Genomic DNA, 22444 nt, shown 5'->3' with positions numbered 1-22444 from the left:
TTTTGTAGTTTTAGTAGAGACGGGGTTTCACCATGTTGACCAGGATGGTCTTGATCTCTGGACCTCGTGATCCACCCGCCTCGGCCTCCCAAAGTGCTGGGATTACAGGCTTGAGCCACAGCGCCCGGCCTGAACTTCTATTCTTATAAGAAAAGGAAGAGACATCAGAGATTGCTCTTTTTCTGTGGGGACACACAGAGTAGATAGAGGTCATGTGAGGACATAGCAAGAAGGTGGCTGTCTATACACTAGGAAGCGAGGCCTCACCCCAGAAACCCATCCTGGTAGCACCTTGATCTTGGACTTCTAGCCTCAGAACTGTGAGAAAATAAATTTCTGTTGTTTAAGTCACCTCGTTTATAGTACTCTGTTATGGCAGCCTGAGCTGACTAACACAGAAAGTAAATACAGACGCTTCTGATTAAAGATAGTAGAGTAAGAACATGTGGTAATCTACAGTCCCTTCTAAAATCTCTTTAAAACTACCATTAAGAGATTTTTTAAAGGCATAAACAAACAAGGACAAAAAATATGGCAGAGGAGACAACAGCAGGAAGATGTTCAAAGCTGGAAAGCAGGACATGTAGTAACTTATTTCGCTGACCTGAAAGGAGAAATCCTAAGACAGAAATGGGGAAGGCAGAGAATCAATCCAAAAGACTCAGGAATTGGAACCAGTTCACTTTGCAAGTTAGAATGAAGATGGTATTGAAAATGAGAGTGTTGTTTAAAGTTTAAAGAGGTAAAAGGTTGTTAAACTTCCAAATACCTTCCTGCTATAGTTTGCGTGTTCGTTCCCTACAACCCTCATGTTGAAATTCGACTCCTGATATGGGAAGGTTGGGTGGTGGTACCCGGTGAGAGGTATTTGGGTCATGCGGGCAGATCCTTCATGAATAGATTGATGCCCTCCCTAGGGGTGAATTATTTCTCTGTTAGTTCCTTCAAGATCTGGTTGCTAAAAAGAGTCTGGCACCTATCCCCACTTGCTTCCTCTCTTGCCATGTGACCTTTTTGCACATGCTGGTTCATCTTCCACTTTCTACTGTTGAAGCAACCTCAGGCCCTCACCAGATGCAGATGCCCAATCTTGAACTTTCCAGCCATCAGAATAATGAGCCAAATAAACCTCTTTTCTTTGTAAACTATCCAGTCTCAGGTATTCTGTTATAGCAACACTAAACGGACTAAGACACCTCCCCAACTGAGCACAGCAGGATGTCTGCACACCACCTCCCCAAATCTAGCAAAGTACTGGAGTTTTAAATATTGGAGAGGATAAAACTAAGGGCTAAGTTGAAGGCAAGGGTATCACATTAAAAATAGGAAGATTTTGGCCAGGCACGGTGGCTCATGTCTGTAATTCCAGCACTTTGGGAGGCCGGGGTAGGCGGACCACCTGAAGTCAGGAGTTTGAAACCTGCTTGACCAACATGGAGAAACCCCATATCTACTAAAAATATAAAATTAGCCAGACGTGGTGGTGCATGCTTGTAATCCTGGCTATTCAGGAGGCTGAGGCAGGAGAATTGCTTGAACCCAGGAGGCAGAGGTTGCAGTGAGCCAAGATTGCACCATTGCACTCCAGCCTGGGCAACAAGAGTGAAACTCCATCTCAAAAAAAGAGAAGATTTTGAGACATTCTATCTATGTATTGATTTTAGGATTATGGGTCCTTCTTTTCCCTTGGCTGCTGGAATGCTAATAGTTGAGCCTGTACTGTTTAGTCGAGAGATGGGGAAAATATTCTGTGGGAAATTAGAACAGCCCAAAAGATATGTGGAAAGGTACGGACACTGTGTGTTCCTAAATAAGTGGCCAGATGAGCTGCTGAGAACTTCATAGTCAACAGATTCCATCCATATCTATACAGTTTCTAATTCAATTTTTAGTGCTCCTCTCTTCAATGAGCAACCAGGTAAGGATGAGTTCAGAAACTGGTCTAACAAGAAGTCTAAGATGAAAACAAATAACTTAAAACAAAACTAAAACTATACAGAGAAATAAAACTTTTTCAAAAGTTTTTTTAACAGTATCTTACAAATATATTATTGCTATCAGAGTTGTAAGAGAAGATAATTATTATGAAACAAGAATATACCATTAAAAAGGACATTTCAGAGAACAAACAAGCTCTAGGAAATTAAAAATGAGAGCAGAAATCAAAAACTCAAGAACAGTTATAAGATAAAGAAATGACTTAGAAAGATCAGCAAAGAGATGCTTTAACAGCCAGAATACAGGAATTTTAGAAAGAAGATGGAAAACAGAGGGAAGTTATCATCAAGGATATAATTCAAAACATCCCAGAACTAAATAGGCAGCGTATGCAGATTGAAAGGATCCACAAATAGAAACACATCGAGGTGCACATTAAAAACTTTCAGAATATCAGGAATAAAGTACTGTATCCCAAAATTTTCCAGAGGGCAGAGGGCAAGGGAAGGAAAAGGAGAGAGGGAGAGAAGGTTTTATACAAAGGGTCAGGAATCATAGTGGCATCCGACTTTCCACAAGTTACACTGAAAGCCAGAAGACAGTGTAATCATGCCTTTGAAATTCTGAGGAAATGCAATTTTTAACATAGAATTCTATGCCTAGTCAGTATTATGAATAAAGTGTTCATAAGATGTTTTAAATACAGACTTTCAAATATGCAAACTCTCAAAATACTTATCTTCCATACTTTCTTAGGGAAATGCTCAAAGAAGTGCCACTATATAAAGAAGGCAAATCAAAAGAGGATGGTATCCAGGAAAGAGGGAATCTAAAAAGTTACACAGGGAGGTCCCTGCATGATGGAACATTGCTGGATAATCACTTTGCAGCATCTAGGGAATAATGAATCCAAATGTCTCAGATGATAAAACTGATGGCTCAGTTGATGTGTTTGAATAGATTGAGAGAAGGTTTAAACAACTGAGGGATGACTTTGGGCATGAATTATTGATGAATACATAGAAACCTAAGCAAGTGAAGTACATGCTAACTTTAGTAGGAAAAAGGGCTGTACAAGAAAGGAAAAGTTATTGTCAAAAGACTCAGCTGTGAATGGAATTTACACAGTCATAACTATATAAACAGTGTTTATGGTATGATGGTAGTGAGACAGGCAGTTTACACGTATGTGGTATTTTGGAGGGTATAAAAGATGGCAAAGTATGCAGTTTCCTCTAGGGGCAAATCATATTAACACATAATGCCCAAAATGGAAAAACCAACAGGTCGGTCATATAAATACATTATTTCAAGTGATAGAAGTGAATAAACAGCTAACGGGGTTTAAAGCAGCTGCCAGGTGAGAATGGAGAACAAGTGGTAATGTTGTTTCTTTGTAATACACCTTGTAGAATGGTGGCTCATGCCTGTAATTCCAGCACTTTGGGAGGCTGAGGTGGGCGGCTCACTTGGGGTCAGGAGTTCAAGACCAGCCTGACCAACATGGTGAAACCCCATCTCTACTAAAAATACAAAATTAACTGGACGTGCTGACACATGCCTGTAATCCTAGCTACTTGGGAGGCTGAGGCAGGAGAATCATTTGAACTAGGGAGGCGGAGGTTGCTATATTTGTATATAATTTTAGTAAAAATAAAAGCTAACAGGCCGGGCATGGTGGCCCACGCCTGTAATCCCAACACTTTGGGAGGCTGAGGTGGGTGGATTACGAGGTCAGGAGTTCAAGACCAGCCTGGCAAAGATGGTGAAACTCCATCTCTACTAAAAATACAAAACTTGCTTTTTTGCTGCGTTTACTGCGAGAATGAAGACGATTCTCAGCAATCAGACTGTCGACATTCCAGAAAATGTCGACATTACTCTGAAGGGACGCACAGTTATCGTGAAGGGCCCCAGAGGAACTCTGCGGAGGGACTTCAATCACATTAATGTAGAACTCAGTCTTTTTGGAAAGAAAAAAAAGAGGCTCTGGGTTGACAAATGGTGGGGTAATCGAAAGGAACTTGCTACCGTTTGGACTATTTGTAGTCATGTACAGAACATGATCAAGGGTGTTACACTGGGCTTCCGTTACAAGATGAGGTCTGTGTATGCTCACTTCCCCATCAACGTCGTTATCCAGGAGAATGGGTCTCTTGTTGAAATCCGAAATTTCTTGGGTGAAAAATATATCCGCAGGATTCGAATGAGACCAGGTGTTGCTTGTTCAGTATCTCAAGCCCAGGAAGATGAATTAATCCTTGAAGGAAATGACATTGAGCTTGTTTCAAATTCAGCGGCTTTGATTCAGCAAGCAACAACAGTTAAAAACAAGGATATCCGGAAATTTTTGGATGACATCTATGTCTCTGAAGAAGGAACTGTTCAGCAGGCTGATGAGTAAGACCTTAGAGTTGTGCAGCTACAGAAACACAAGATGTCTATCATAGCTAAGACCTACTTGTGATACTTAAATGATGCAATGAAAGACCTATTAATTTGGGAAAAAAAAAAATACAAAACTTAGCCGGGCGTGGTGGTGCATGCTTGTAGTCCCAGCTGCTCGTTGGCTGAGGCAGAGAATTGCTTGAACATAGGAGGCGGAGGTTGCAGTGAGCCGAGATCACGCCACTGCACTCCAGCCTGGACAACAGAGCAAGACTCTGTCTCAAAAAACAAAACAACAACAACAACAACAAATAAAACCCTAAGTTTTTAAATAAAGAAAATGCCTGAAAAGTATTATAGCATAAAATAGAAACATTTAATGTTCTCTAAGCAGAAAGACATGACAGCAGATGTAGATGATTTGAAACCAACATGAGAATGAAATGAAAAGAAGTTATCAGTTGTGGAAGACCTAAAAGCTTATGAGCAGAAATTGCAAATGTAAATGGATAAATAAACAAAATAAATTACAGAGAAAAGAGAAATATGCTGTCATGATAAGAAGATTGGTGAAGTCTGGCTTGCTGCTTCTGCTAGAACAAGCTCTTACTTATTACCACGAGGACTGTAGTAATTTGTTACAGCAGCAACAGAGAACTAACAACGTTGTCTCCCTTGATCAGTTGTACCCTTTCCTCAATGATGGAGACCTCCTCACAATTTAAAAGAACATCACCTAGGTTTTCTCCTGGAATATAGTTCCTGTCTTCAGAGAGGCCATACTAAATACATTAAATTAGGTTAAGACGAAGCCATTGAAACAAAGAGACCTCCAAATTGATTGAATAAGATAAAAGTTTATTTCTCTCTCACATAAGAGTTTGGCCAGTCTCAGCTGACAGTAGGTTGTGCTCATGTGGCCCCAGAGACTTCTGGGTTCGTTTACCATGTTGCTCTTCTCCCTGGAGGCACCCTGCTTACCTCCACAATCAAGGTGAATCATGGCCACGCATGCAGGAAGAGAGGAAGCAGAAATTGCACGTATCACTTTTGCTCACATTCTACTTGCAAGAATTCAGTGAAGTATAGGGAAGGCTGGGAAATTCGCACAGCAAAAATTCTGTGAGTATGGACAAAAGGGAGAATGGATTTAGGGGACAATTTGTGTCCATCACATGCATGACCCACTCTAGATTCTTAAGCCTCCTCAATCCAAGAAAGTCTCATCACTTTGGCCCCACATCGTGCATCCCCATTGCAAGGCTCTGTTGGCCCCCCACCTGCATGTTTTGTGAGACACTCACTTTCTTCCAACTTAGCAAAGATCCCTGGCTTCCTTGTAGGATAATTAAGAGGCTTCTGCAGGCTTTCAGCCCAAGACACTGAATAGGAACGTTTCTCATACTTCACATGCCAATATAAAATTTACTTTAATGATAGACATCATTTTTGCAGGATTTCTTTTTCACCTTGGGATGACTGAAATTCTGCACATTTGAGCTAAACATTTCAACGTTGAGGTTTGTGATTAAAAAAAATGCTTGTGACAAGTGAAGATTCCCTCTAATACTGTGACTTCTCATCACTTGCCTAGTTTAGCTTCAGTTACTGCAGCTCATGCCATTTGTCAATTGTTTAAAGTGCTATAAAAAATGTGATTTTAAAAATGAAATGCTGAACAATCTGGAACTAATATCTAGATCAGCACTGCACAGTAGAAATGTCATAAAGGCCATAAACATAATTTTCTAGTAGTTAAGTCAAAAAAAGGTAAAAGAAACATAGCAAATAAATTTTAATAATATATTTTAACACAATATGTCTAAAATATTACTTTAACATTCAACCAATATAAAAATTATCAATGAAATATTTTACATTATTTTTAATACCAAGTCTTCAATATCTGGCGTGTATTTTACACACACAGCGCATCTCAATTCTTACCAGCCACATTTGAATTACTTGATAGCCACATGTGGCTAATGCCTGCTGTACTGGCCAGTGTAGCTCTAGATGATCTCAATGTGAAAGGTATGTGAAGAAAGAGGGAAGTGAAAGCAGGCTGAAGTTCCTGTTCTGTTTAAAGTTCGATGTAGCCACTAAGGAGCATTCAACAAATGTAATAAGTAGTGTTTGGTACAAATGGTTAACCATATGGAAAAAATAAAATTGTGTCATGGGCCATACATAAACATAAATTCCAGATAGATTAAGGAGCTATTTTTTTCAGAGAAAAAAGTACAAAATACAAAAAGTATTAACTGGGAGCCCTTTGTAAGATGCAAAATACAGAAACCATGAAGGAAAAGATGGACAGATTTATCTAAAATAGAAATCCAAAATTGATCTTAAGCAAAGAGCATCATAAGAAAAGTTAAATGACAAGGGATACAGTAAAAGAAAACATTCATAAATCAGTAAGAAGACAAATAAGCCAACTAAAGAATAGAATATGTGGACAGATATTTCAAAGAGTAATTTGAATAGGCAACATGTATGTAAGATGCTTTTCGTGATGAGGGCAAAGCAGATTAAATAACAACAAGCTATTTTTCTTTCACTAGACTGTCAAAAGCAAAATGAAAAACACTGGCCTATTACCTTGTATCTCTCATTTATGCCACTGTTGGAAATGTATATTGTACAATCTTTTGGAAGGCAATTCAGCAGAATCTATCAAAATTAAAACATAACTCATTTTGACTCAAAGATTCCATTTCAGAGAATCTATTATTCTAAACATCTATACATGTGAACAAACGTGTATGTGCAAGTATTTGAGGTGCATTACCAGAACTGGTGAAATCCATCAGTTCATCCCAACTGAAAGAATGCCACAGGGGTGCCTCTGTATGCCCTCAACTTACTTGGATCAGTCAAAAAAGCCAATCTTGTAAACCACTGCTTTTTGTATTATTCCATTTCTATAAGACTGAAAAAGACCACACACATACAACTGTGTGCTTAAACACATGTATGTGTAAGTAACTGCCTAGAGAAAGGGCTCTCAGAACATACACCAAACTGGGCGGTGGGTAAGAGAGATGAGGGTGCGTGTGGAGGGACATACTTATATTTTACTTCATGTACTTCCATGCTGCTTGACTCTTTTACAATGCAGATGGTTTAATACATTACTTGTGGAAGGAGAAGGTTTACAGAGACAGCCGCATTCACAACTGCTCCTGGCAAAAGAAGAGGCTGATTTCAGGACTTGGAGCTACTCCTTCTCCAGCCCTCTCTGAGCTGAGTGGTCGAGTCAGGTCCACATTATGGAGTTGTCTCTGGGTGTCTCTCCTTGCAGGCACCAGATGGTAGGTATTCTCAGCCCACACCAGAGGTCAAACATGGAACACCTGCCCTCTCAGTGTAACCTTGACCCCACACTCCCACCTACCCATCTACTCCACAGCATCTCAAGCCCAAGACTGGCCTTTGAAAGTATAAGTCCTGCTGATGGTATTTCCTGGTCATGCTGAAATAGTCTCCTGGAGGAGGAGAATAAGGCCAACCACTGTGACAAACAAAACCAAAAGCGGAGGACCAGTGTGTGGATTGTGTTGATGACTGTGGCTTTCCTTTCCCCAAGGCAAAGAAACCTGAGGAGGCTGTGGTTAGGGTTTCTCATTTTTATGCTGAGCTTTTTTGGGAAATTTCAAAAGTTGCCACCCACACCTTGTTAGGGGAGGCAGAGGAAACTTCCTCTTTAGGATGATTGTGGGAAGACCTTTGTGTGAGACCAAGTGTCACGCAGAGACAGCAAGAGAGAGACTGGGAATCAATTCCTTCTCCAAGGGTTTAATTAAAAGTGTTGGGAATTTGCAATCTTATTCAGAAGTTAACATCTGAGTATAGATTTGAAGGAGGTGAGAGATGAAGCCATGTGGATGTCAGATGGAAAAGCATTTCAGACACGGAATAGCAGTGCAAAGGTCCTGAGGTAGGATTGTGTCTAGCGTGTTGGAAGAACAAAAAGGAAGCCTTTGTGGTGTGGCTGGAGCTAAGGGAGTAGGCAGTGAGCATGAAATAAGGTCAGAGGGAAGGGAGAAAGGTGGAGAGTGAGAATTGCCTTGACATTAGAAAGACTTTGCCTTTTATTCTAGGTGAGTTGGGAACCACTGGTGGTCTGAAAGCCAGAGAGTACATGATCAGGCTGACATTTCACTTGGCCTCTGTCTGCTGTGTTGGGAACAGACTGGGCGAGTAAGGGAGAAAGCAGGCAACTGCAGCAGACCAAAAGAGAGACAGCAGAGCTGAGATATTAATGGAGTGACCAGCAGCATCAGAAGCACCTGGAGGCTTGGGAAAGCAGATCGTTGAGCCGCAGCCCTGGAGCTGCGAGGAGTTCCTTGGGAGTCCAAGGAACTTACAAATTCCTGTAAGTTCCCAGGTGATGATACTGCTGGTCTGGGCACCACACTTTGAGAACTTATCTTTGTAGCACTGATGAAAACATTTGTTGATCAAAGTCCTCAAGGAAGCACATCGCTTGCTCCTGTGTCCCAAGAGCCCAATGTGATGCCTGCCACAAATCTCTATCTAGCTCAGGCTCTGGGCCAGGCCTGGTGCTATTGATTGAGGTTCCTGAGGATCCCAGGTTTGAACTGTTTGGAGGTAACCAGTGATGAAACTTTCACAGGAAATGGTCATTAGGGAGAAAGGATTCCTTGTAATAACAATAACAACAGGTGTGACACCTACCCAGTGTTTGCCTAGGTGTTTTACTTGTATTTGTCTCCAATTAAATCCTATAAATGCCAAGGGAGTCGGGCATTATCCTGGGATTTTATGAATGAGGGAACCAAGGCCTAGAGAGTTTAATTTTCCCAAGACCGCAGGATTAATAAGTACCAGAACCCAGGCAGGCCTGACTGACAGCTCTCTGTGGTTACATCACAGGCTGCCTCAAGAAGTCACGGACAAAACCTAGTAATTAAAGAACCTCAAGAAGATACGAGTTTCTTTTTTTTGCGAACCAGGAGTCTTAAAAAATGCAGAGAATATGCCATCCTTTAAAAAAATACTTCCCATCTGAACTGAGATTCCTGTTCACACAGCATGTTTCTAGCCTCAAGCCCTTCGTTGCAGAAACCCAGTAGCAGTGGCTGTCCCAACAGAAGTATTTGTGCTGATTTTCGTGGCTTTTAGCCTTCTCTGATGGAGCCCTTTTCCTTCCTTCTCTTTTCTCAGCTCCTCCGGTAGGATGAAGGGTGTAGGATTTTGTGCTGAGGCGCTGAAGCTTGACAAACTGAGGCCAGCCTGTCTCTAAAAGGAATCCGTGTATCTTGCTAGGGAGGGAGAAAACCAAGTTCCAGCCCTTCTCTCCTTATCAGCCTCTCTTTTCCCCCACCCTTCCCGGAGGATAAAAATAGCTGCTTCCCAGGGCTTCACTGCGAGGGAGCAACTGCGCGCTGAAGCTGGGCCTAGCGTCAGAGCAGCTGCTCCCCGAGGCACGGGCCCCGCAGGGAGCCTTGGGGTCAGGGCAGGGGCCTGTCCGCAGGGACGAGGTGTCCCCGGCCGGGAAGTGGCACTTGGAGCCTCACCGAGAGAGGGGCCACTGGAGCAAATTTGACCGCGATGGTGGGTGGCTCGCAAAAATACATCAGGAGGCCTGGAAGTCCACGCACTGCCTGGCTCCACCGCCTTTAAGTACATGAGGTATATCTGTGGTTCTTAACCTCTTTGAAGTGACAAGGACTCCCTAAAACAAATGATGACATAACACCTCTCTGTGTCCACTGAAGCATTCACACAACACACACACACGGACACAGACACAAATACACACTGAGGCACATACACTTTTGCACACAATTTCGTATGATTGGAAGGCTGTTGAAACCCGGCATGGACCACAGATTAAAAACTCCAAATGCAGGTTGATTACAGTGATGCAGAACGATTATAAAAAATAAAAATTTGGCCTTGAGCAGCGGCTCATGACTGTAATCCCAACACTTTGGGAGGCCGAGGTGGGGGATCACCTGAGGTCAGGAGCTGGAGACCAGCCAGGCCAACATGGTGAAACCCCGTCTCTACTAAAAATACAAAAATTAGTCCGGCGTGGTGGTGGGCGCCTGTAATCCCAGCTACTCAGGAGGCTGAGGCAGGAGAATCGCTTAAACCCAGGAGGCAGAGGTTGCAGTGAGCCGAGATCACGCCAGTGCAGTCCAGCTTGGGCAACAGAAAAAGACTTCGTCTCAAATAAATAAATAAAAATATAAAACTAAATAAAATCTTGTAGCATGTAAAAGTAGGGTTACTAAAGTGGGCTAAGATCTTTCTGGAAAACAAATGTATGTAGCATAAATTCATGAGAATAGATACGGAAATGATAAAGCTCCTCACAGATGGTAAGATAAAAGTTGATTTCTATTTATTTGAGTTTTCTCACTAAACAGAAAAGCATGCTGCTCTTTCGCAACCAGAACGGCCACATCCAGGCGTTTCCGGGGACCTGGGGCGCCCAATGGGCTGCAGGCGCGGCCGGTGGCTCGTGCCTGGCCGGTCCGTCGGGGAAGAAGGGTTATAGACAATAGACAAGCAAACTTTAGACGCGGTTACCGCATCGGGCAGGGAAAGACTCTTCGGGAGAGGGTGACTCTAGCCCTTAGCCCGCCGAGGGTATTTAAACCCCGAGCGCGCCGCCCACAACAACCCGCACAGAGCGAACGGTGCGTGCGCGCTCCCGGGGAGGCGGCGGCGCGCACGGGCGCGTCTCCGCGGACAGCCCCCAACTCCGGACGATGCCGCCGAGTAGGCGGCGGCGGCGGCGCGCTCTGGAGGTCTGAAGCCGCGGCTGGCTGCCACGGGCCGACGGCGCCATGAGCTGGGCAGCCGCCCCCGGCTCGGGGCTGTGAGCGGCTCGGGGCCGGGGGTGGGCGGTGGTGCGGCGGACGGCCGACGCTCCATTTCGGCGGCGGCGGCGGCGGCGGCCATGCGCGCGGCGGCGCGGCTGTGGCGGCCGGCCCGGGGCCGCCTCCTGGGGGCCCGCGGCCTGAGGGCCCCGCTGCCGCCGCCGCCGCTGCTGCTGCCTCTGCTGGCGCTGCTGGCGCTGCTGCCCGCGCCTGGCGCCGCCGCCGCCGCCCTCGCCCCGCGGTCCTCGGCGCTGCCGCGGGCGGCCGCCGGGCCCAGCGTAAGCCTCTACCTGAGCGAGGACGAGGTGCGCCGGCTGATCGGTGAGTGCGGCCGCCGAGGCCGGGGCGGCAGGTCGGGCCGGAGGGGGCAGCTTCCGGCCGCCGGCGGCTCAGTCTGCGCGCCGTGGACCGCGGGCGCGTGCCCTTACCGCCCCCCGCGCCCGGGTTCGCCTCGCGGCCCGGCCTCTGGCTGCCTTGCTGGCCAGGAGGTGTGGTCCCTGCCCGGCCGCCAGCTCCGGGTCAGGCTTCGTGCCTTCCCCGTCACCCCCTCTGACCCGCCGCTATAGATCCGGATCCACCCATTCTGTCCTCCTCACTGCCTCCTTAGCCCTTCTCCCTAGTCCTTAAGGCTCTCTCCCTAGTCCTTGAGACTCAAGCGCTCTTACAACTTTTCTTTCCTGCCGCACGAAGTTTCTTTGACCCTTTCTAGGGGTGTCACTCTAGGGCCTTCGATTTGAATACCTCGAAATTCACGTTTTAGACTGAGCATGCAAACCCTTTGCTGTGGTTTTGATGCCCCAGTAGAGGCCACGCTTCTGTGCTTACCCTTTTACAAAAAAAGAAAAAAAAANAAAAAAAAAAAAAAAAAAAAAAAAAAAGAAGAGAGAGGGAGGGGTTATAAAGGCACCAAATGTTCGTGGCAACCTCCAAATCTTAGACCTAGATTTGGAGCATATTTTGGAGCATATGCTTAGATTCCAAGCATATTTTTAGTGAATAAATCGTCAGGTAGCAGACCTTTTTAGTTTCAGTACCTTTTTGGTTTTTGCATTGGATATGTTGGAGTTTGGACTGATCCTGTGCTTCTGGGCTACTCCTGCTTTGAATACCTTGAAGGGAAACGAGAACTTAAGTCTTGGGTCGGTTTGTGGTTCTGTGTACCTACTTAACTTTGTTGTTTGGGGAATTAATTTGAAAAATTCCTGGGGTCTTGTTTTAGGACTTTGTGGATTCTGGAAATGAACCTTTAGATCTGACAGGAATGACCCCCAAAAAGGAAGCCCTTGGTACCTAGAGATTTGCGTTCTTTTGTTGTTATGGCAGTCTTTTTATTTCATATCAAGGTGGTGCTTCTGAGTGCTTGAGGGGGAAAATTATCCTCTGTTGCATCCATTATCTGTCAGTATTATTCTGTTTTTTTTTTAAAGTAATACTTTCTTGAAGTGTGTTGAGATTGACTCAATGTAGAAATGGAATTACTTATAGCAGATTCTTTAGACATTGTTACATGTACGGATTTGTAGTTTTTAACCAAAGAAGAATGCTGGTTTGTTTTTTTTTACAAAGTAAAAACTTTGTATTTTTTACAAAGTCGTGCCATTCTTAATCCTTCTTAGTCTAGTTAATTAGCTGAATGTAGTTTAGCTGAATTAAAACTGCAAATTGGGGTAGTACTTGGAACACAAGACTAAGACTTAGGAAAAATAATACAAGATGATGCATATCACATTAATTTTAGAAATATTAATGTATTAATGCATGGTTTTGTAAAGGCTTTTTGGTTAAAGCACTTAGCTTGTCAGTTTGTTTACATGAGTAAACAAGTCGGGGTGAAGGTAGGGGACATAGGACAACGAGGGACTGACATTGATTGAATTCCTGCCATAGACCTGCTCCTACATGCATTAACACATAATTTCTTCTAATTTTCTTGTGGCCCAGTGAGGTAGGTGGCATTATTCCAATTGTAAAGTTGAGGAAAATGGGATTTTTAAGTAACTTGCTCAAGGTCACACAGTTCATAATTTTTACAAAATGAAACAGTGTCGACATAGGCTACAAAGTTTTATTGAATGAATTGAAGATATTGTTTGTGGAAGTTTGATTATAGCATGATGGAAAATAAATCATTGCTAATTAGCACTTGAAGTTATATATTTGTTACCTTATTCAAAGGTTGGCCTGGAACTAATTTTTTTTTTAGCAATGTTTGCAGCAGAGGACGCTCCTGATTGATAAGCATCCAATTTATGCCCAGAAATGCTGTTGTTGGGGGGAGGGTAGGAAGTATTGTTTCAGTTAACTCTCTTTTCTACCTCAGAGACAAGAAAGACTTCTAGCAATAGTTTCTTCAGTGCAAGTAGGGTTGACTTGTTACAGAGCATCTGTAGTCACTCCATCCTGACAGATTCAGGTTTGTTCTTTCCATCCCTTCCCATCTCCCTCATACATTCTACTTCGAAAATAATTCCGTGGTGCCTCCTGCTAGGGCAGAGCAAGTGGGTAGGGCTGAGATGTATACGAGGTACTCCGAGTTCTCAATGCGGTTTCTCACAGAGGCTGTTTTGGTACTTAAGGCTTCTTGGAATAGTAGCTTTTCACCATATTTTATTTATTATTATTATTATTATTTGAGATGGAGTGTCACTCTGTCACTAGGCTGGAGTTCAGGGGTGGGATCTTGGCTCACTGCAACCTCTGCCTCCTGGGTTCAAGCCATTTTCCTGCCTCAGCCTCCTGAGTAGCTGGGACTACAGGCGCATGCCACCACACCCAGCTGACTTGAGATGGGGTTTCACCATGTTGGCCAGGATGGTCTCGATCTCCTGACCTCATGATCCACCCATTTCAGCCTCCCAAAGTGCTGGGATTACAGGTGCGAGCCACCACGCCTGGCCTGTACCATATTTTAGAATCACTGTAGGTTTTCGTCCCTTCTGAACACTAGCGTGGGAAATGAACCATTATTTTATTATATTTTTAAGGCAATTTAGAATTCCAAGTAAGAAACTTACAAATGAAGTTGATAGTGACAGCTTTATAAATTGAATTAATTGCCCTTGATATGAGAATAAATTGTTTTAATCCAATCAATACATCCATACATATAGTTTTAATAAAACCCAGGAGCACTAAATGGCTTTTAACAAACAAAGCAGTCTCTTGCTTTTGGCCTTTTTATCCCCCAGGCGCTACTTTCCAGTACTACTTTAACTAGTTCTGTTTATTTTTTCTTTCTCTTTTTTTACTTTTGTAATTCTAAAGAAATGTAGAATAAATCTTTGACTTTCTAGTATGATAACTGAGCTCTTCCTCTTTCCTCCCTTAAATCCTCCGATGTAGTTAGGTAATTTTTTTTTTTGTAAAGTAGCAGTATTTATATTATTGTGTACACATGTATTGCTATATAGTGACTTATGATTATGTTTTTTTCTATACATTTTGTTTTTCCCAGCACAAATAATTGTATTTTATCAAAATTGGATTTTGATTCATTATTTATCTTTGGCTGTGTTCCCTTAACTACTCCAAGAAATATGTTAAAAGCCTTTTGATTTTTTTCTAGGTAACACATTAAATCATCTATCAATTCCACTTAGTTTCCCCTTAGAGACTTCTGGGTCTGGAGCATTCCATCCACTTGCTCCGATCTGGACAGTAGGATTATTTTTTCTGGGACTTCTGTTCCTTTTTTCCTGTCTTGGAACTTCTGTTTCTTGCATCTTCTGTCTTCATTTTTCTTGGTTTGCTTCATTTTGCTAATATGTACGTATCCTCAGTAGCTTCTTAAGAAGGAATGATGGGAGATAAATTACTTGAGGCCTTGCATGTCTGAAGATGTCTATCCGATCATACTTTGTAGATGGTTTGGCTCAGTTTAAAATATTAGGTAGAAGATACATTTTTTTTTCATCATTTTGATGGCATTTTCACCGTTTTCTGTCTTAAGCGTTTTTGATGAAAAGTCCAAAGCTGTTCTGATTCCTCTTTTTTTCTCTATTGTTTGAAGTGTTTTTTTTTTTTCTGGTTTTCTGAAGTTTCACAAGTTTCTGTGTGGTCGGTTGATTTGTTCTTTCCTTCCTTTCTTCCTGTCCTTTCTTGTAGTACCTTGGTGAGTCCTTTCAATCTAGAGACTCATATCTTTCAGTTTTCAGAAATGCTTGTTTTTTAAAATAATTCCCACCCTTTAGTTTCTGTGTGTGTGTGTGTGTGTGTGTGTGTTGTGTGTGTGTGTGTTTTCTTTCTGAGATGTCTGTTGGCTTGGTTATTGAACCCCCTAGAAGTGATCTTCAAATTTTCTTAACCTGTCTCACCTCTTATGTATTTCTTTGCATTGGAAGGAGTGGGCAGGGGGGGAATTTCTCAATTTTGTCTTTCAAAGCTTTCATTTAAAACATTTTAGGGATCACATTTTTAAACTTTAGAGTCTTTTTCTGTTTCCATTTCATTGCATCTTATTTTATGAATGTATTATCTTATCTCTGATGTGTATATTTTTATTTTTTCTTCGTGTTTAATATATTTTTAATATTTCTTCTGTTTCCTTCAGTGTGCCTGTTCATTTCAGGGATCTGTTATATGTTTGTTTAAATCATAAATATCTGGTGAGCCTTACTGTCTGTAATGAAGAGAAAGATCCTGAGCAGTTGATTACAGTTGATTACACTTGGAGTTCAGGTGGACTTTTCATCGGAGTCTGCCCCGAATATTGACACCTTTACATCTCTTTTGGGGCCAGTGTTTGCAGAGAAGAAACCTGCATCTCCTGCGTCTGGGATACTTGGTGATATGCCAGCTGCCAGGGTTTGGGTTACCTGGTTGAGGGAGGGATGGAGGCTGTAGCCTTTGACTTGTGGCTGCAGTTCTCTTGCCTCTGTGATTCAGTGTCTTCAGAAAAAACTTTGGGTCTCCTGCTGGACCTGGGGGTCCAACTGCTTTGAACACCTGTTTCAGTGACTCACCGTTGTCTAGGCTGAGCCTCTGATCAGCCTTTGAAACCTCCTTGGTGCTTCAAGGGCTGAACTTCTTGGAGGTCCTTAGGGGCAGTGACCATTCCTTCAGCTGCTTTGCCGTCTTGCAAAAGTTTGTTGAAAAAAAGTATGTCGTCTTTCCCTTTCTGTTTGTCCTTGTGGTTTAATGTCTCTGTGATTTTTTTTTTTTTTTTTTAACTATCATTTTAGAGGAATTTTGGAAGGAAATGGAGATAAGGGATTATGGTCACGTGGCAGTCTTTTTGTATGAACAGTATTAAGGGTAGTTAGTGGTAGCGATTGTAAAAATAGTTGACACTTTTAAAAATGCCATCTTTTGTCTGTGTGGGGTCTAGAGGTCATCCCTGTGTTGTGTATTGTTGTTTCCATTCTATAGAGGAGTGTTAGTCTGCTCAGGCTGCTGTAACAAAGTATCATAAATTGGGTGGATTGTAAACAACAGAGATTTATTTCTCACAGTTTTAGAGATTGGGAAGGCCATTATCAGGGTTCTGGTAGATTTGATATCTGGTGAGGGCCGACTTAGATACTGCCTTCTCCCTGTGTTCTCACGTGGTGGAAGGGGCAAACGACCTCCCCTGGGTCTTTTTATAAGGGCTGTAATCCCATTCATGGGGATTGCTTATATGACCTAATCACCCCTGAAAAGTCCCTCCCTGCTAATATCATCTCCTTAGGGGTTAAGATTTCAACATAGAGATTTTGGGGGACACAGAGATTAAGATCATAGCAATGAGAAAACAATAATCTTAGAGTAGGTATATATAAATAGCCCGTTTTTTTGATAGTAGTAGGGCATGCGGTCCTGATGGAAGTGTATCTGTTCTGAAGCACCAAAAGCTTCAGGAACTTTTACACTCTGGTCGGCCTTCCTGTGCTCCTGGGCCCTGGCCACTCCTCTTAGCAGGCTGCAATGTAGGCATTCATTTCTGCACTTTACTGATGAGGACCCTGATTCGGGGCCCTTTGGACTGTGAGTAGAAGGCCAGGTCTTGACTCAGTCCTGCCTGAGACCTCAATTCATATTGCCTCTTTATCAGCTCTGGAGGAGTGCAATTAATCAAAAACTCAAAGGAGCAGAATCTGCAGGCCTGCTACCACTGCGCTTGTTTGTGGTCCTTATTGTTAATGCTGATTATTCTTGACATCCTTCCATGTTCTCTAATTGATAATTTTCATAGTACTGAGCTCTGTAGAATTCCAGTGCTTGTGAAGGTGGCATGTGACTGGGGCAGTGCCAGAGGCTTGGGAAGAATGTGTTGGTGAGTGGGGGGAATGGCATAAACTGATTATGGCTACAGTGGTGGTGGTGATAGGCGTCAGGGGGACTTTTTTTTTTTTTGGAGTTTCACTCTTACTGCCCAGGGTAGAGTGCAATGGTGTGATCTTGGCTCACTGCAGCCTCTGCCTCTCGGGTTCAAGTGATTATCCTGCCTCAGCCTTCTGAGTATCTGGAACTACTGGGGTGTGCCACCATGCACAGCTAATTTTCTTACTTTCTTTTTTTTTTTTTTTAGTAGAGGTGGGGTTTCGCCATGTTGGCCAGGCTGATCTCAAACTCCTGACCTCAGTCTCCTAAAGTGCTGGGATTACAGGCATGAGCCACCATGCCCAGCCAGGGGGACTTTTGAGAAGAGACCCCATCTCCCACCAATTAGAAATTTACTTTGGGCCGGGCGCGTTGGCTCAAGCCTGTAATCCCAGCACTTTGGGAGGCCGAGGCGGGTGGATCACGAGGTCAAGAGATCGAGACCATCCTGGTCAACATGGTGAAACCCCGTCTCTACTAAAAAAATACAAAAAATTAGCTGGGCATGGTGGCACGTGCCTGTAATCCCAGCCTACTAAGGAGGCTGAGGCAGGAGAATTGCCTGAACCCGGGAGGCGGAGGTTGTGGTGAGCCGAGATCGCACCATTGCACTCCAGCCTGGGTAACAGGAGTGAAACTCCATCTCAAAAAAAAAAAAAAAAAGAAATTTACTTTGGATAACTTGCTTCTCCTTTTAAAATAAATACCTTCTGGAAAAGTTAAGCATGTTCACATTTTATTTAAAATCAGATCAATACTAATTGAGAACCCTGTGTCCCAAATAAGTCCAGAAAAATTTTTTGAAGCTAAACCAAGTACTATACACTGTGGTAGAACATGACAATTCAAAATTATTACATTCCTTTCCCTGAAGAACTCAGAATTTTGTAGAGGAGACTGTTGCATCTGTGACGGTAACACTGAGATGAGAGTTATATTGCTGATTGACATAAGTTACTGTGGGAGTGCTTACTTTTGACTGTGGAAAGGGCGGAGGGAAGAGAGGCTTAGAGAGCTTAGGAAAGTTGTCCCATCAAAAAAAAAGACATTTGAGCCTCATCTTGAAGGGAATTTGATAGGCAGAAAAGAGCAGTTCATACCAGGCAGAGAAAGTAGTGTAAACAAAGGCATAGAGGTATGGAGGCAGCTGTGTGAAATCGTGGGGTAGAAAAAATCTGATGTGGCTGAGGTGAAAAAATTAGCAAAGCAATAGAGCACCAGAGGATAAAGCTGAAAGGTAGGCTGAGGTTAGAGTAGGAATTTGAACTCTTATAGGTGAATTCTTCAGTGAGCTGCTGAAGAATGCAGACTAGGAGAGTGCACAGTCTGGGGAGATAACTGTAGGGGAGATGACTTTGGCCCCAGTGAAGGGGATGGCTTTGGAGATTGAAATGCTGGATCTGGGAAATGGGATAGAGCCAACCTTGCCATGATAAGAGGGATCAACTAAGGCAGTTAAAGGGGTGGGATGGATTTGTGAGGAATTTGCTGAGTTTGGAGAAGACTTAGTAGAAGAGACTTCAGGGTTAAAGAAAAGGGAGGAGTAACAGAGGAATCTAAGGTTTCAGATTTGGGCTGCTGAACCAAAGGGCCCCTTCCTGGGAGAAGTGATTGGTTGAGGGAAAGAAAAATGAGATGAGCCTTGTATTCTTTTCCTTCCAGCACCTCTCTCTCTTCCTAAATCTCAGAGCCCATGCTTGTTGGGGGTAGTGGGGGCAGGGTTTGAGGATGTGCTTTCTGCCAGTGAGTCTGGCATAACCAGCCAGAGGGCCTAGATCCCTGGTGGAGTGTTGAGAGGTTAACACTGTGCAGCAAACCCTTAACCCTAGGCATTTTGGTGGAGTTGGTATTTATTTGAATCCATGTGTTCTTCATTGGGAGAGAGGCAGAGACTTTGTGCAATTGTGAGTTTGAGAGTTGTTTTTTTTCTTATGCTACACATGTGAGAGAACTCTATCGAATTATGGCTAAACTTGTCCCCTGTGAGTCACATCCTGAGTTGACTGGCCAGTTTTCAAGGTGCTGCCTAAAATGCTGTTTGGATTTTAAGGATCACTTTTGGGACAAATCAAACATGTGAGTATTTATTCAGGCACCTGAGTTGAGAAGTTCCGTAGCATTACTTTTGGAGTTTTGATGCAGTTATGCCAGTGTTCTGAAAAACCTTGCCAGCTACACATCCTAAAGCAAAACAAAAAGTTGTACATGAAAGAGAACTATTAGCTACTCTAAAATTATATCACACTTAAAAGTATACATTTTTGTGTGTTGTTGATGTAAATCAAGCACAATATTTTCTAATAAAAATGTTATTAAACAGCATTCATTTGTGAAGGACCTCTTAAAATGTGCCAAAATAAATGTGTAGGTATTGCTTGGTTATGTAATAAACAGTTACTGAATGATTCTTTTTGTGTGCCCAGCAGTGATAGTGTTGAGTGGATTTCGTAGGTCTCATTCTTATTCTTTTTTTTTTTTTTTTGAGATGGAGTTTCGCTCTTGTCACCCAGGCTGGAGTACAATGGCATGATCTCAGCTCACTGCAACCTCTGCCTCCCGGGTTCAAGTGATTCTCCTGCCTCAGCCTCCCCAAGTAGCTTGGATTACAGGTGCCCACCACCACTCCTGGCTAATTTTGGTATTTTTAGTAGAGATGGGTTTTCACCATGTTAGCCTGGCCAATCTCAAACTCCCGACCTCAGGTGATCCGCCTGCCTCTGCCTCCGCCTCCCAGAGTACTGGGATTATAGTCGAGAGCCACTACACCTGGCCTCATTCTCATTCTTATAAAAATTTTAAGCTGGAATAGACAGCACACAAGGCTCTAGTTAGGGATCACCTGTGCTTTAGGGAGGAGGAAGGGCATATCTTGCTGTATGCCAGGTACTTTATATGTGTTCTCTTTTATCAACCATAGGAAGTTGGTGGCATTGACCTTTTTTTTTTTTTTTTAAACAGATAAAGCTGAGGAGCTGAGGTTGTGGGCAATTACAGAATTTGCTGTAGGTCACAAGATGTGTGGGGCTATGTGACTCCAAAGTGCATGCTTTCTCTGCTGTGCTGCCTTTGAAGGTTAACAGTTTACTTAGTCTTTAACCGAAATCATCTGAGAAGCTTTAACAGAATACAGATTCCTTGACCTACCCTGAGCAATTTGTTGAACTGATCTGAGATGGGGCTCAGCTAAATTAACCTTTTGAATGCCATGTTTAATTGATTACAGGATGTACAGTTTTTCCACATTTGAACATCTCTGAAATCAGAACCATGTTATAATTAGTGGTGAGTCATCAGTTAATAGATAGCTTTTTTTCTTTCTCAGTGGCACAAAAAATAATGATACACTTTAGATTAAATGAAATATCGTATTATAAAAAGGTGAGACTGTAAAGGGGACTACATAGTTTGCCACCTTCCTTTTTTTTTTTTTTTTTTTTTTTTTTTTTTGAGATGGAGTCTTGCTCTGTCTCCCAGGCTGGAGTGCAGTGCCTTGATCTTGGCTCACTGCAGCCTCTGCCTCCCTGTTTCAAGCAAGTGTCATGCCTGAGCCTCCTGAGTAGCTTGGTGTCCCCACGTCTCAGATTGGGACTACAGACATGCACTGCCACGCCTGGCTAATTTATGTATTATTATTATTTTTTAAGTAGAGATCCAGGGTTTCACCATTTTGGCCAGGCTGGTCTCAAACTCCTGACTTCAAGTGATTCCCCCCTCCAACTCTGCCTTGGCCTCCCAAAGTACTGGGATTACAGGCCTGAGCCACTGCACCTGGCTTCCACCTTTTTTTTGTGTGTGGGTGTGTATGTGCTTGACACAGTTTTCAGAATTGTAAAATTCACTGTTGGTATTTATTATTTGCTTATGGTAATAGCTGTGTAGTAATGTCCTTGCAGGGAAACCATAAAATGAATGAGGTATTATCATTAGATTAAGAGCAATAGCAAGATTACTTTTCAGCCAAGAAGCTGCAGGCAAGGAGAAATGTCAGTGGCTCTCAACCTTTTTTTGTGAAAGCCTTAGGTCCTTTCCCTAGAAAAAGGTGTGAATATCCACACATACTAAGTTTTATATACTGTGCTAGGACCTCTTAGACTTTTCGGGCCTTTGAGAGACTGCTGATGAAAGTTTGTGGGTACAACTGAGTTTCACAAAAACTGATATGTGTTATATTCTGTATTCCATCCTAAGATCTGACCTCCTACCTGAAATTTTTAAAAAATTGTATATATTAAGATTCACTCTGTTGTAAAGTTACATAGGTTTTGACAAATTCATGGTGTCTTATATCCATCACAGTATCATAGAGGGTAATTTCCACCTTTAAAAAATCCCCTGTGGGCTGGTCCCAGAGGCTGACCCCTGTAATCTCAGCACTTTGGGAGGTCGAGGTGGGCAGATCACCTGAAGTCGGCAGTTTGAGACCAGACTGACCAACATGGAGAAACCTCGTGTAGGTGACACATGCCTGTAATCCCAGCTACTTGGGAGGCCAAAGCAGGAGAGTCACTTGAACCCGGGAGGTGGAGGTTGCAGTGAGCCAAGATCACATCATTGCACTCCAGCCTGGGCAACAAGAGCAAAATTCTGTCTCAAAAAAAATAATCTTCTGTGAATGGGACATTTATGTTTATAAATACTCCCTCCTTATATTTTAAATAAGGTGTTTTAAAAATACATTTATTATGGAAAATTTCAAAAATTCAGAATAAGGCATAATAATTTAATGAACCTCTATATACCCATCATCCAGCTTCAGCAATTATCAACTCATGGCCAATTCTGTTTAATCTCTACCACCGCTTCCCTACTCCACTCATTTACCCTCATTCTCCCTATCTTCTACTTTTGAAGCAAATCAAGACATATTTCAGTATGTATATCTGAAAGAAATTCTTGGCCGGGCGCGGTGGCTCAAGCCTGTAATCCCAGCACTTTGGGAGGCCGAGGCGGGTGGATCA

At 42.9% G+C, this 22444-nt stretch overlaps 2 protein-coding genes across 3 annotated transcripts in view; both read left to right on the top strand.

Annotated features, from left to right (window-relative positions):
- The first annotated feature begins 3736 nt into the window (after positions 1 to 3736).
- LOC108287364 (60S ribosomal protein L9-like) lies at positions 3737 to 4453 on the top strand. The gene has a single exon (XM_037730357.1). It carries the CDS (start codon positions 3764 to 3766, stop codon positions 4340 to 4342), a length of 579 nt encoding a protein of 192 aa, XP_037586285.1. The 5' UTR covers positions 3737 to 3763; the 3' UTR covers positions 4343 to 4453.
- Positions 4454 to 11062: 6609 nt separating this feature from the next.
- RYK (receptor like tyrosine kinase) overlaps positions 11063 to 22444 on the top strand; it is an 88589-nt gene continuing 77207 nt past the window's right edge. Inside the window, exon 1 of one of the 2 annotated variants that reach the window (XM_017505725.2) lies at positions 11063 to 11507. In XM_017505725.2, the coding sequence (XP_017361214.1) occupies positions 11267 to 11507 (241 nt within the window). In that variant the 5' untranslated portion in view covers positions 11063 to 11266. The remainder of the gene's footprint in view (positions 11508 to 22444) is intronic. The other variant, XM_017505724.2, reaches the window with a different exon arrangement.

The sequence above is a fragment of the Cebus imitator genome, unplaced genomic scaffold (assembly GCF_001604975.1).
Source record: "Cebus imitator isolate Cc_AM_T3 unplaced genomic scaffold, Cebus_imitator-1.0 Scaffold340, whole genome shotgun sequence".
NCBI lineage: Eukaryota > Metazoa > Chordata > Mammalia > Primates > Cebidae > Cebus > Cebus imitator.
The sequence above is the reverse complement of the archived record's forward strand: the minus strand, read 5'-3'. Positions and strand labels throughout refer to the sequence as shown.

What these genes read in the sequence shown, in the direction of transcription:
- LOC108287364 (XM_037730357.1), top strand. Translation starts at nt 3,764, where the DNA reads ATGAAGACGATTCTCAGCAATCAGACTGTCGACATTCCAGAAAATGTC.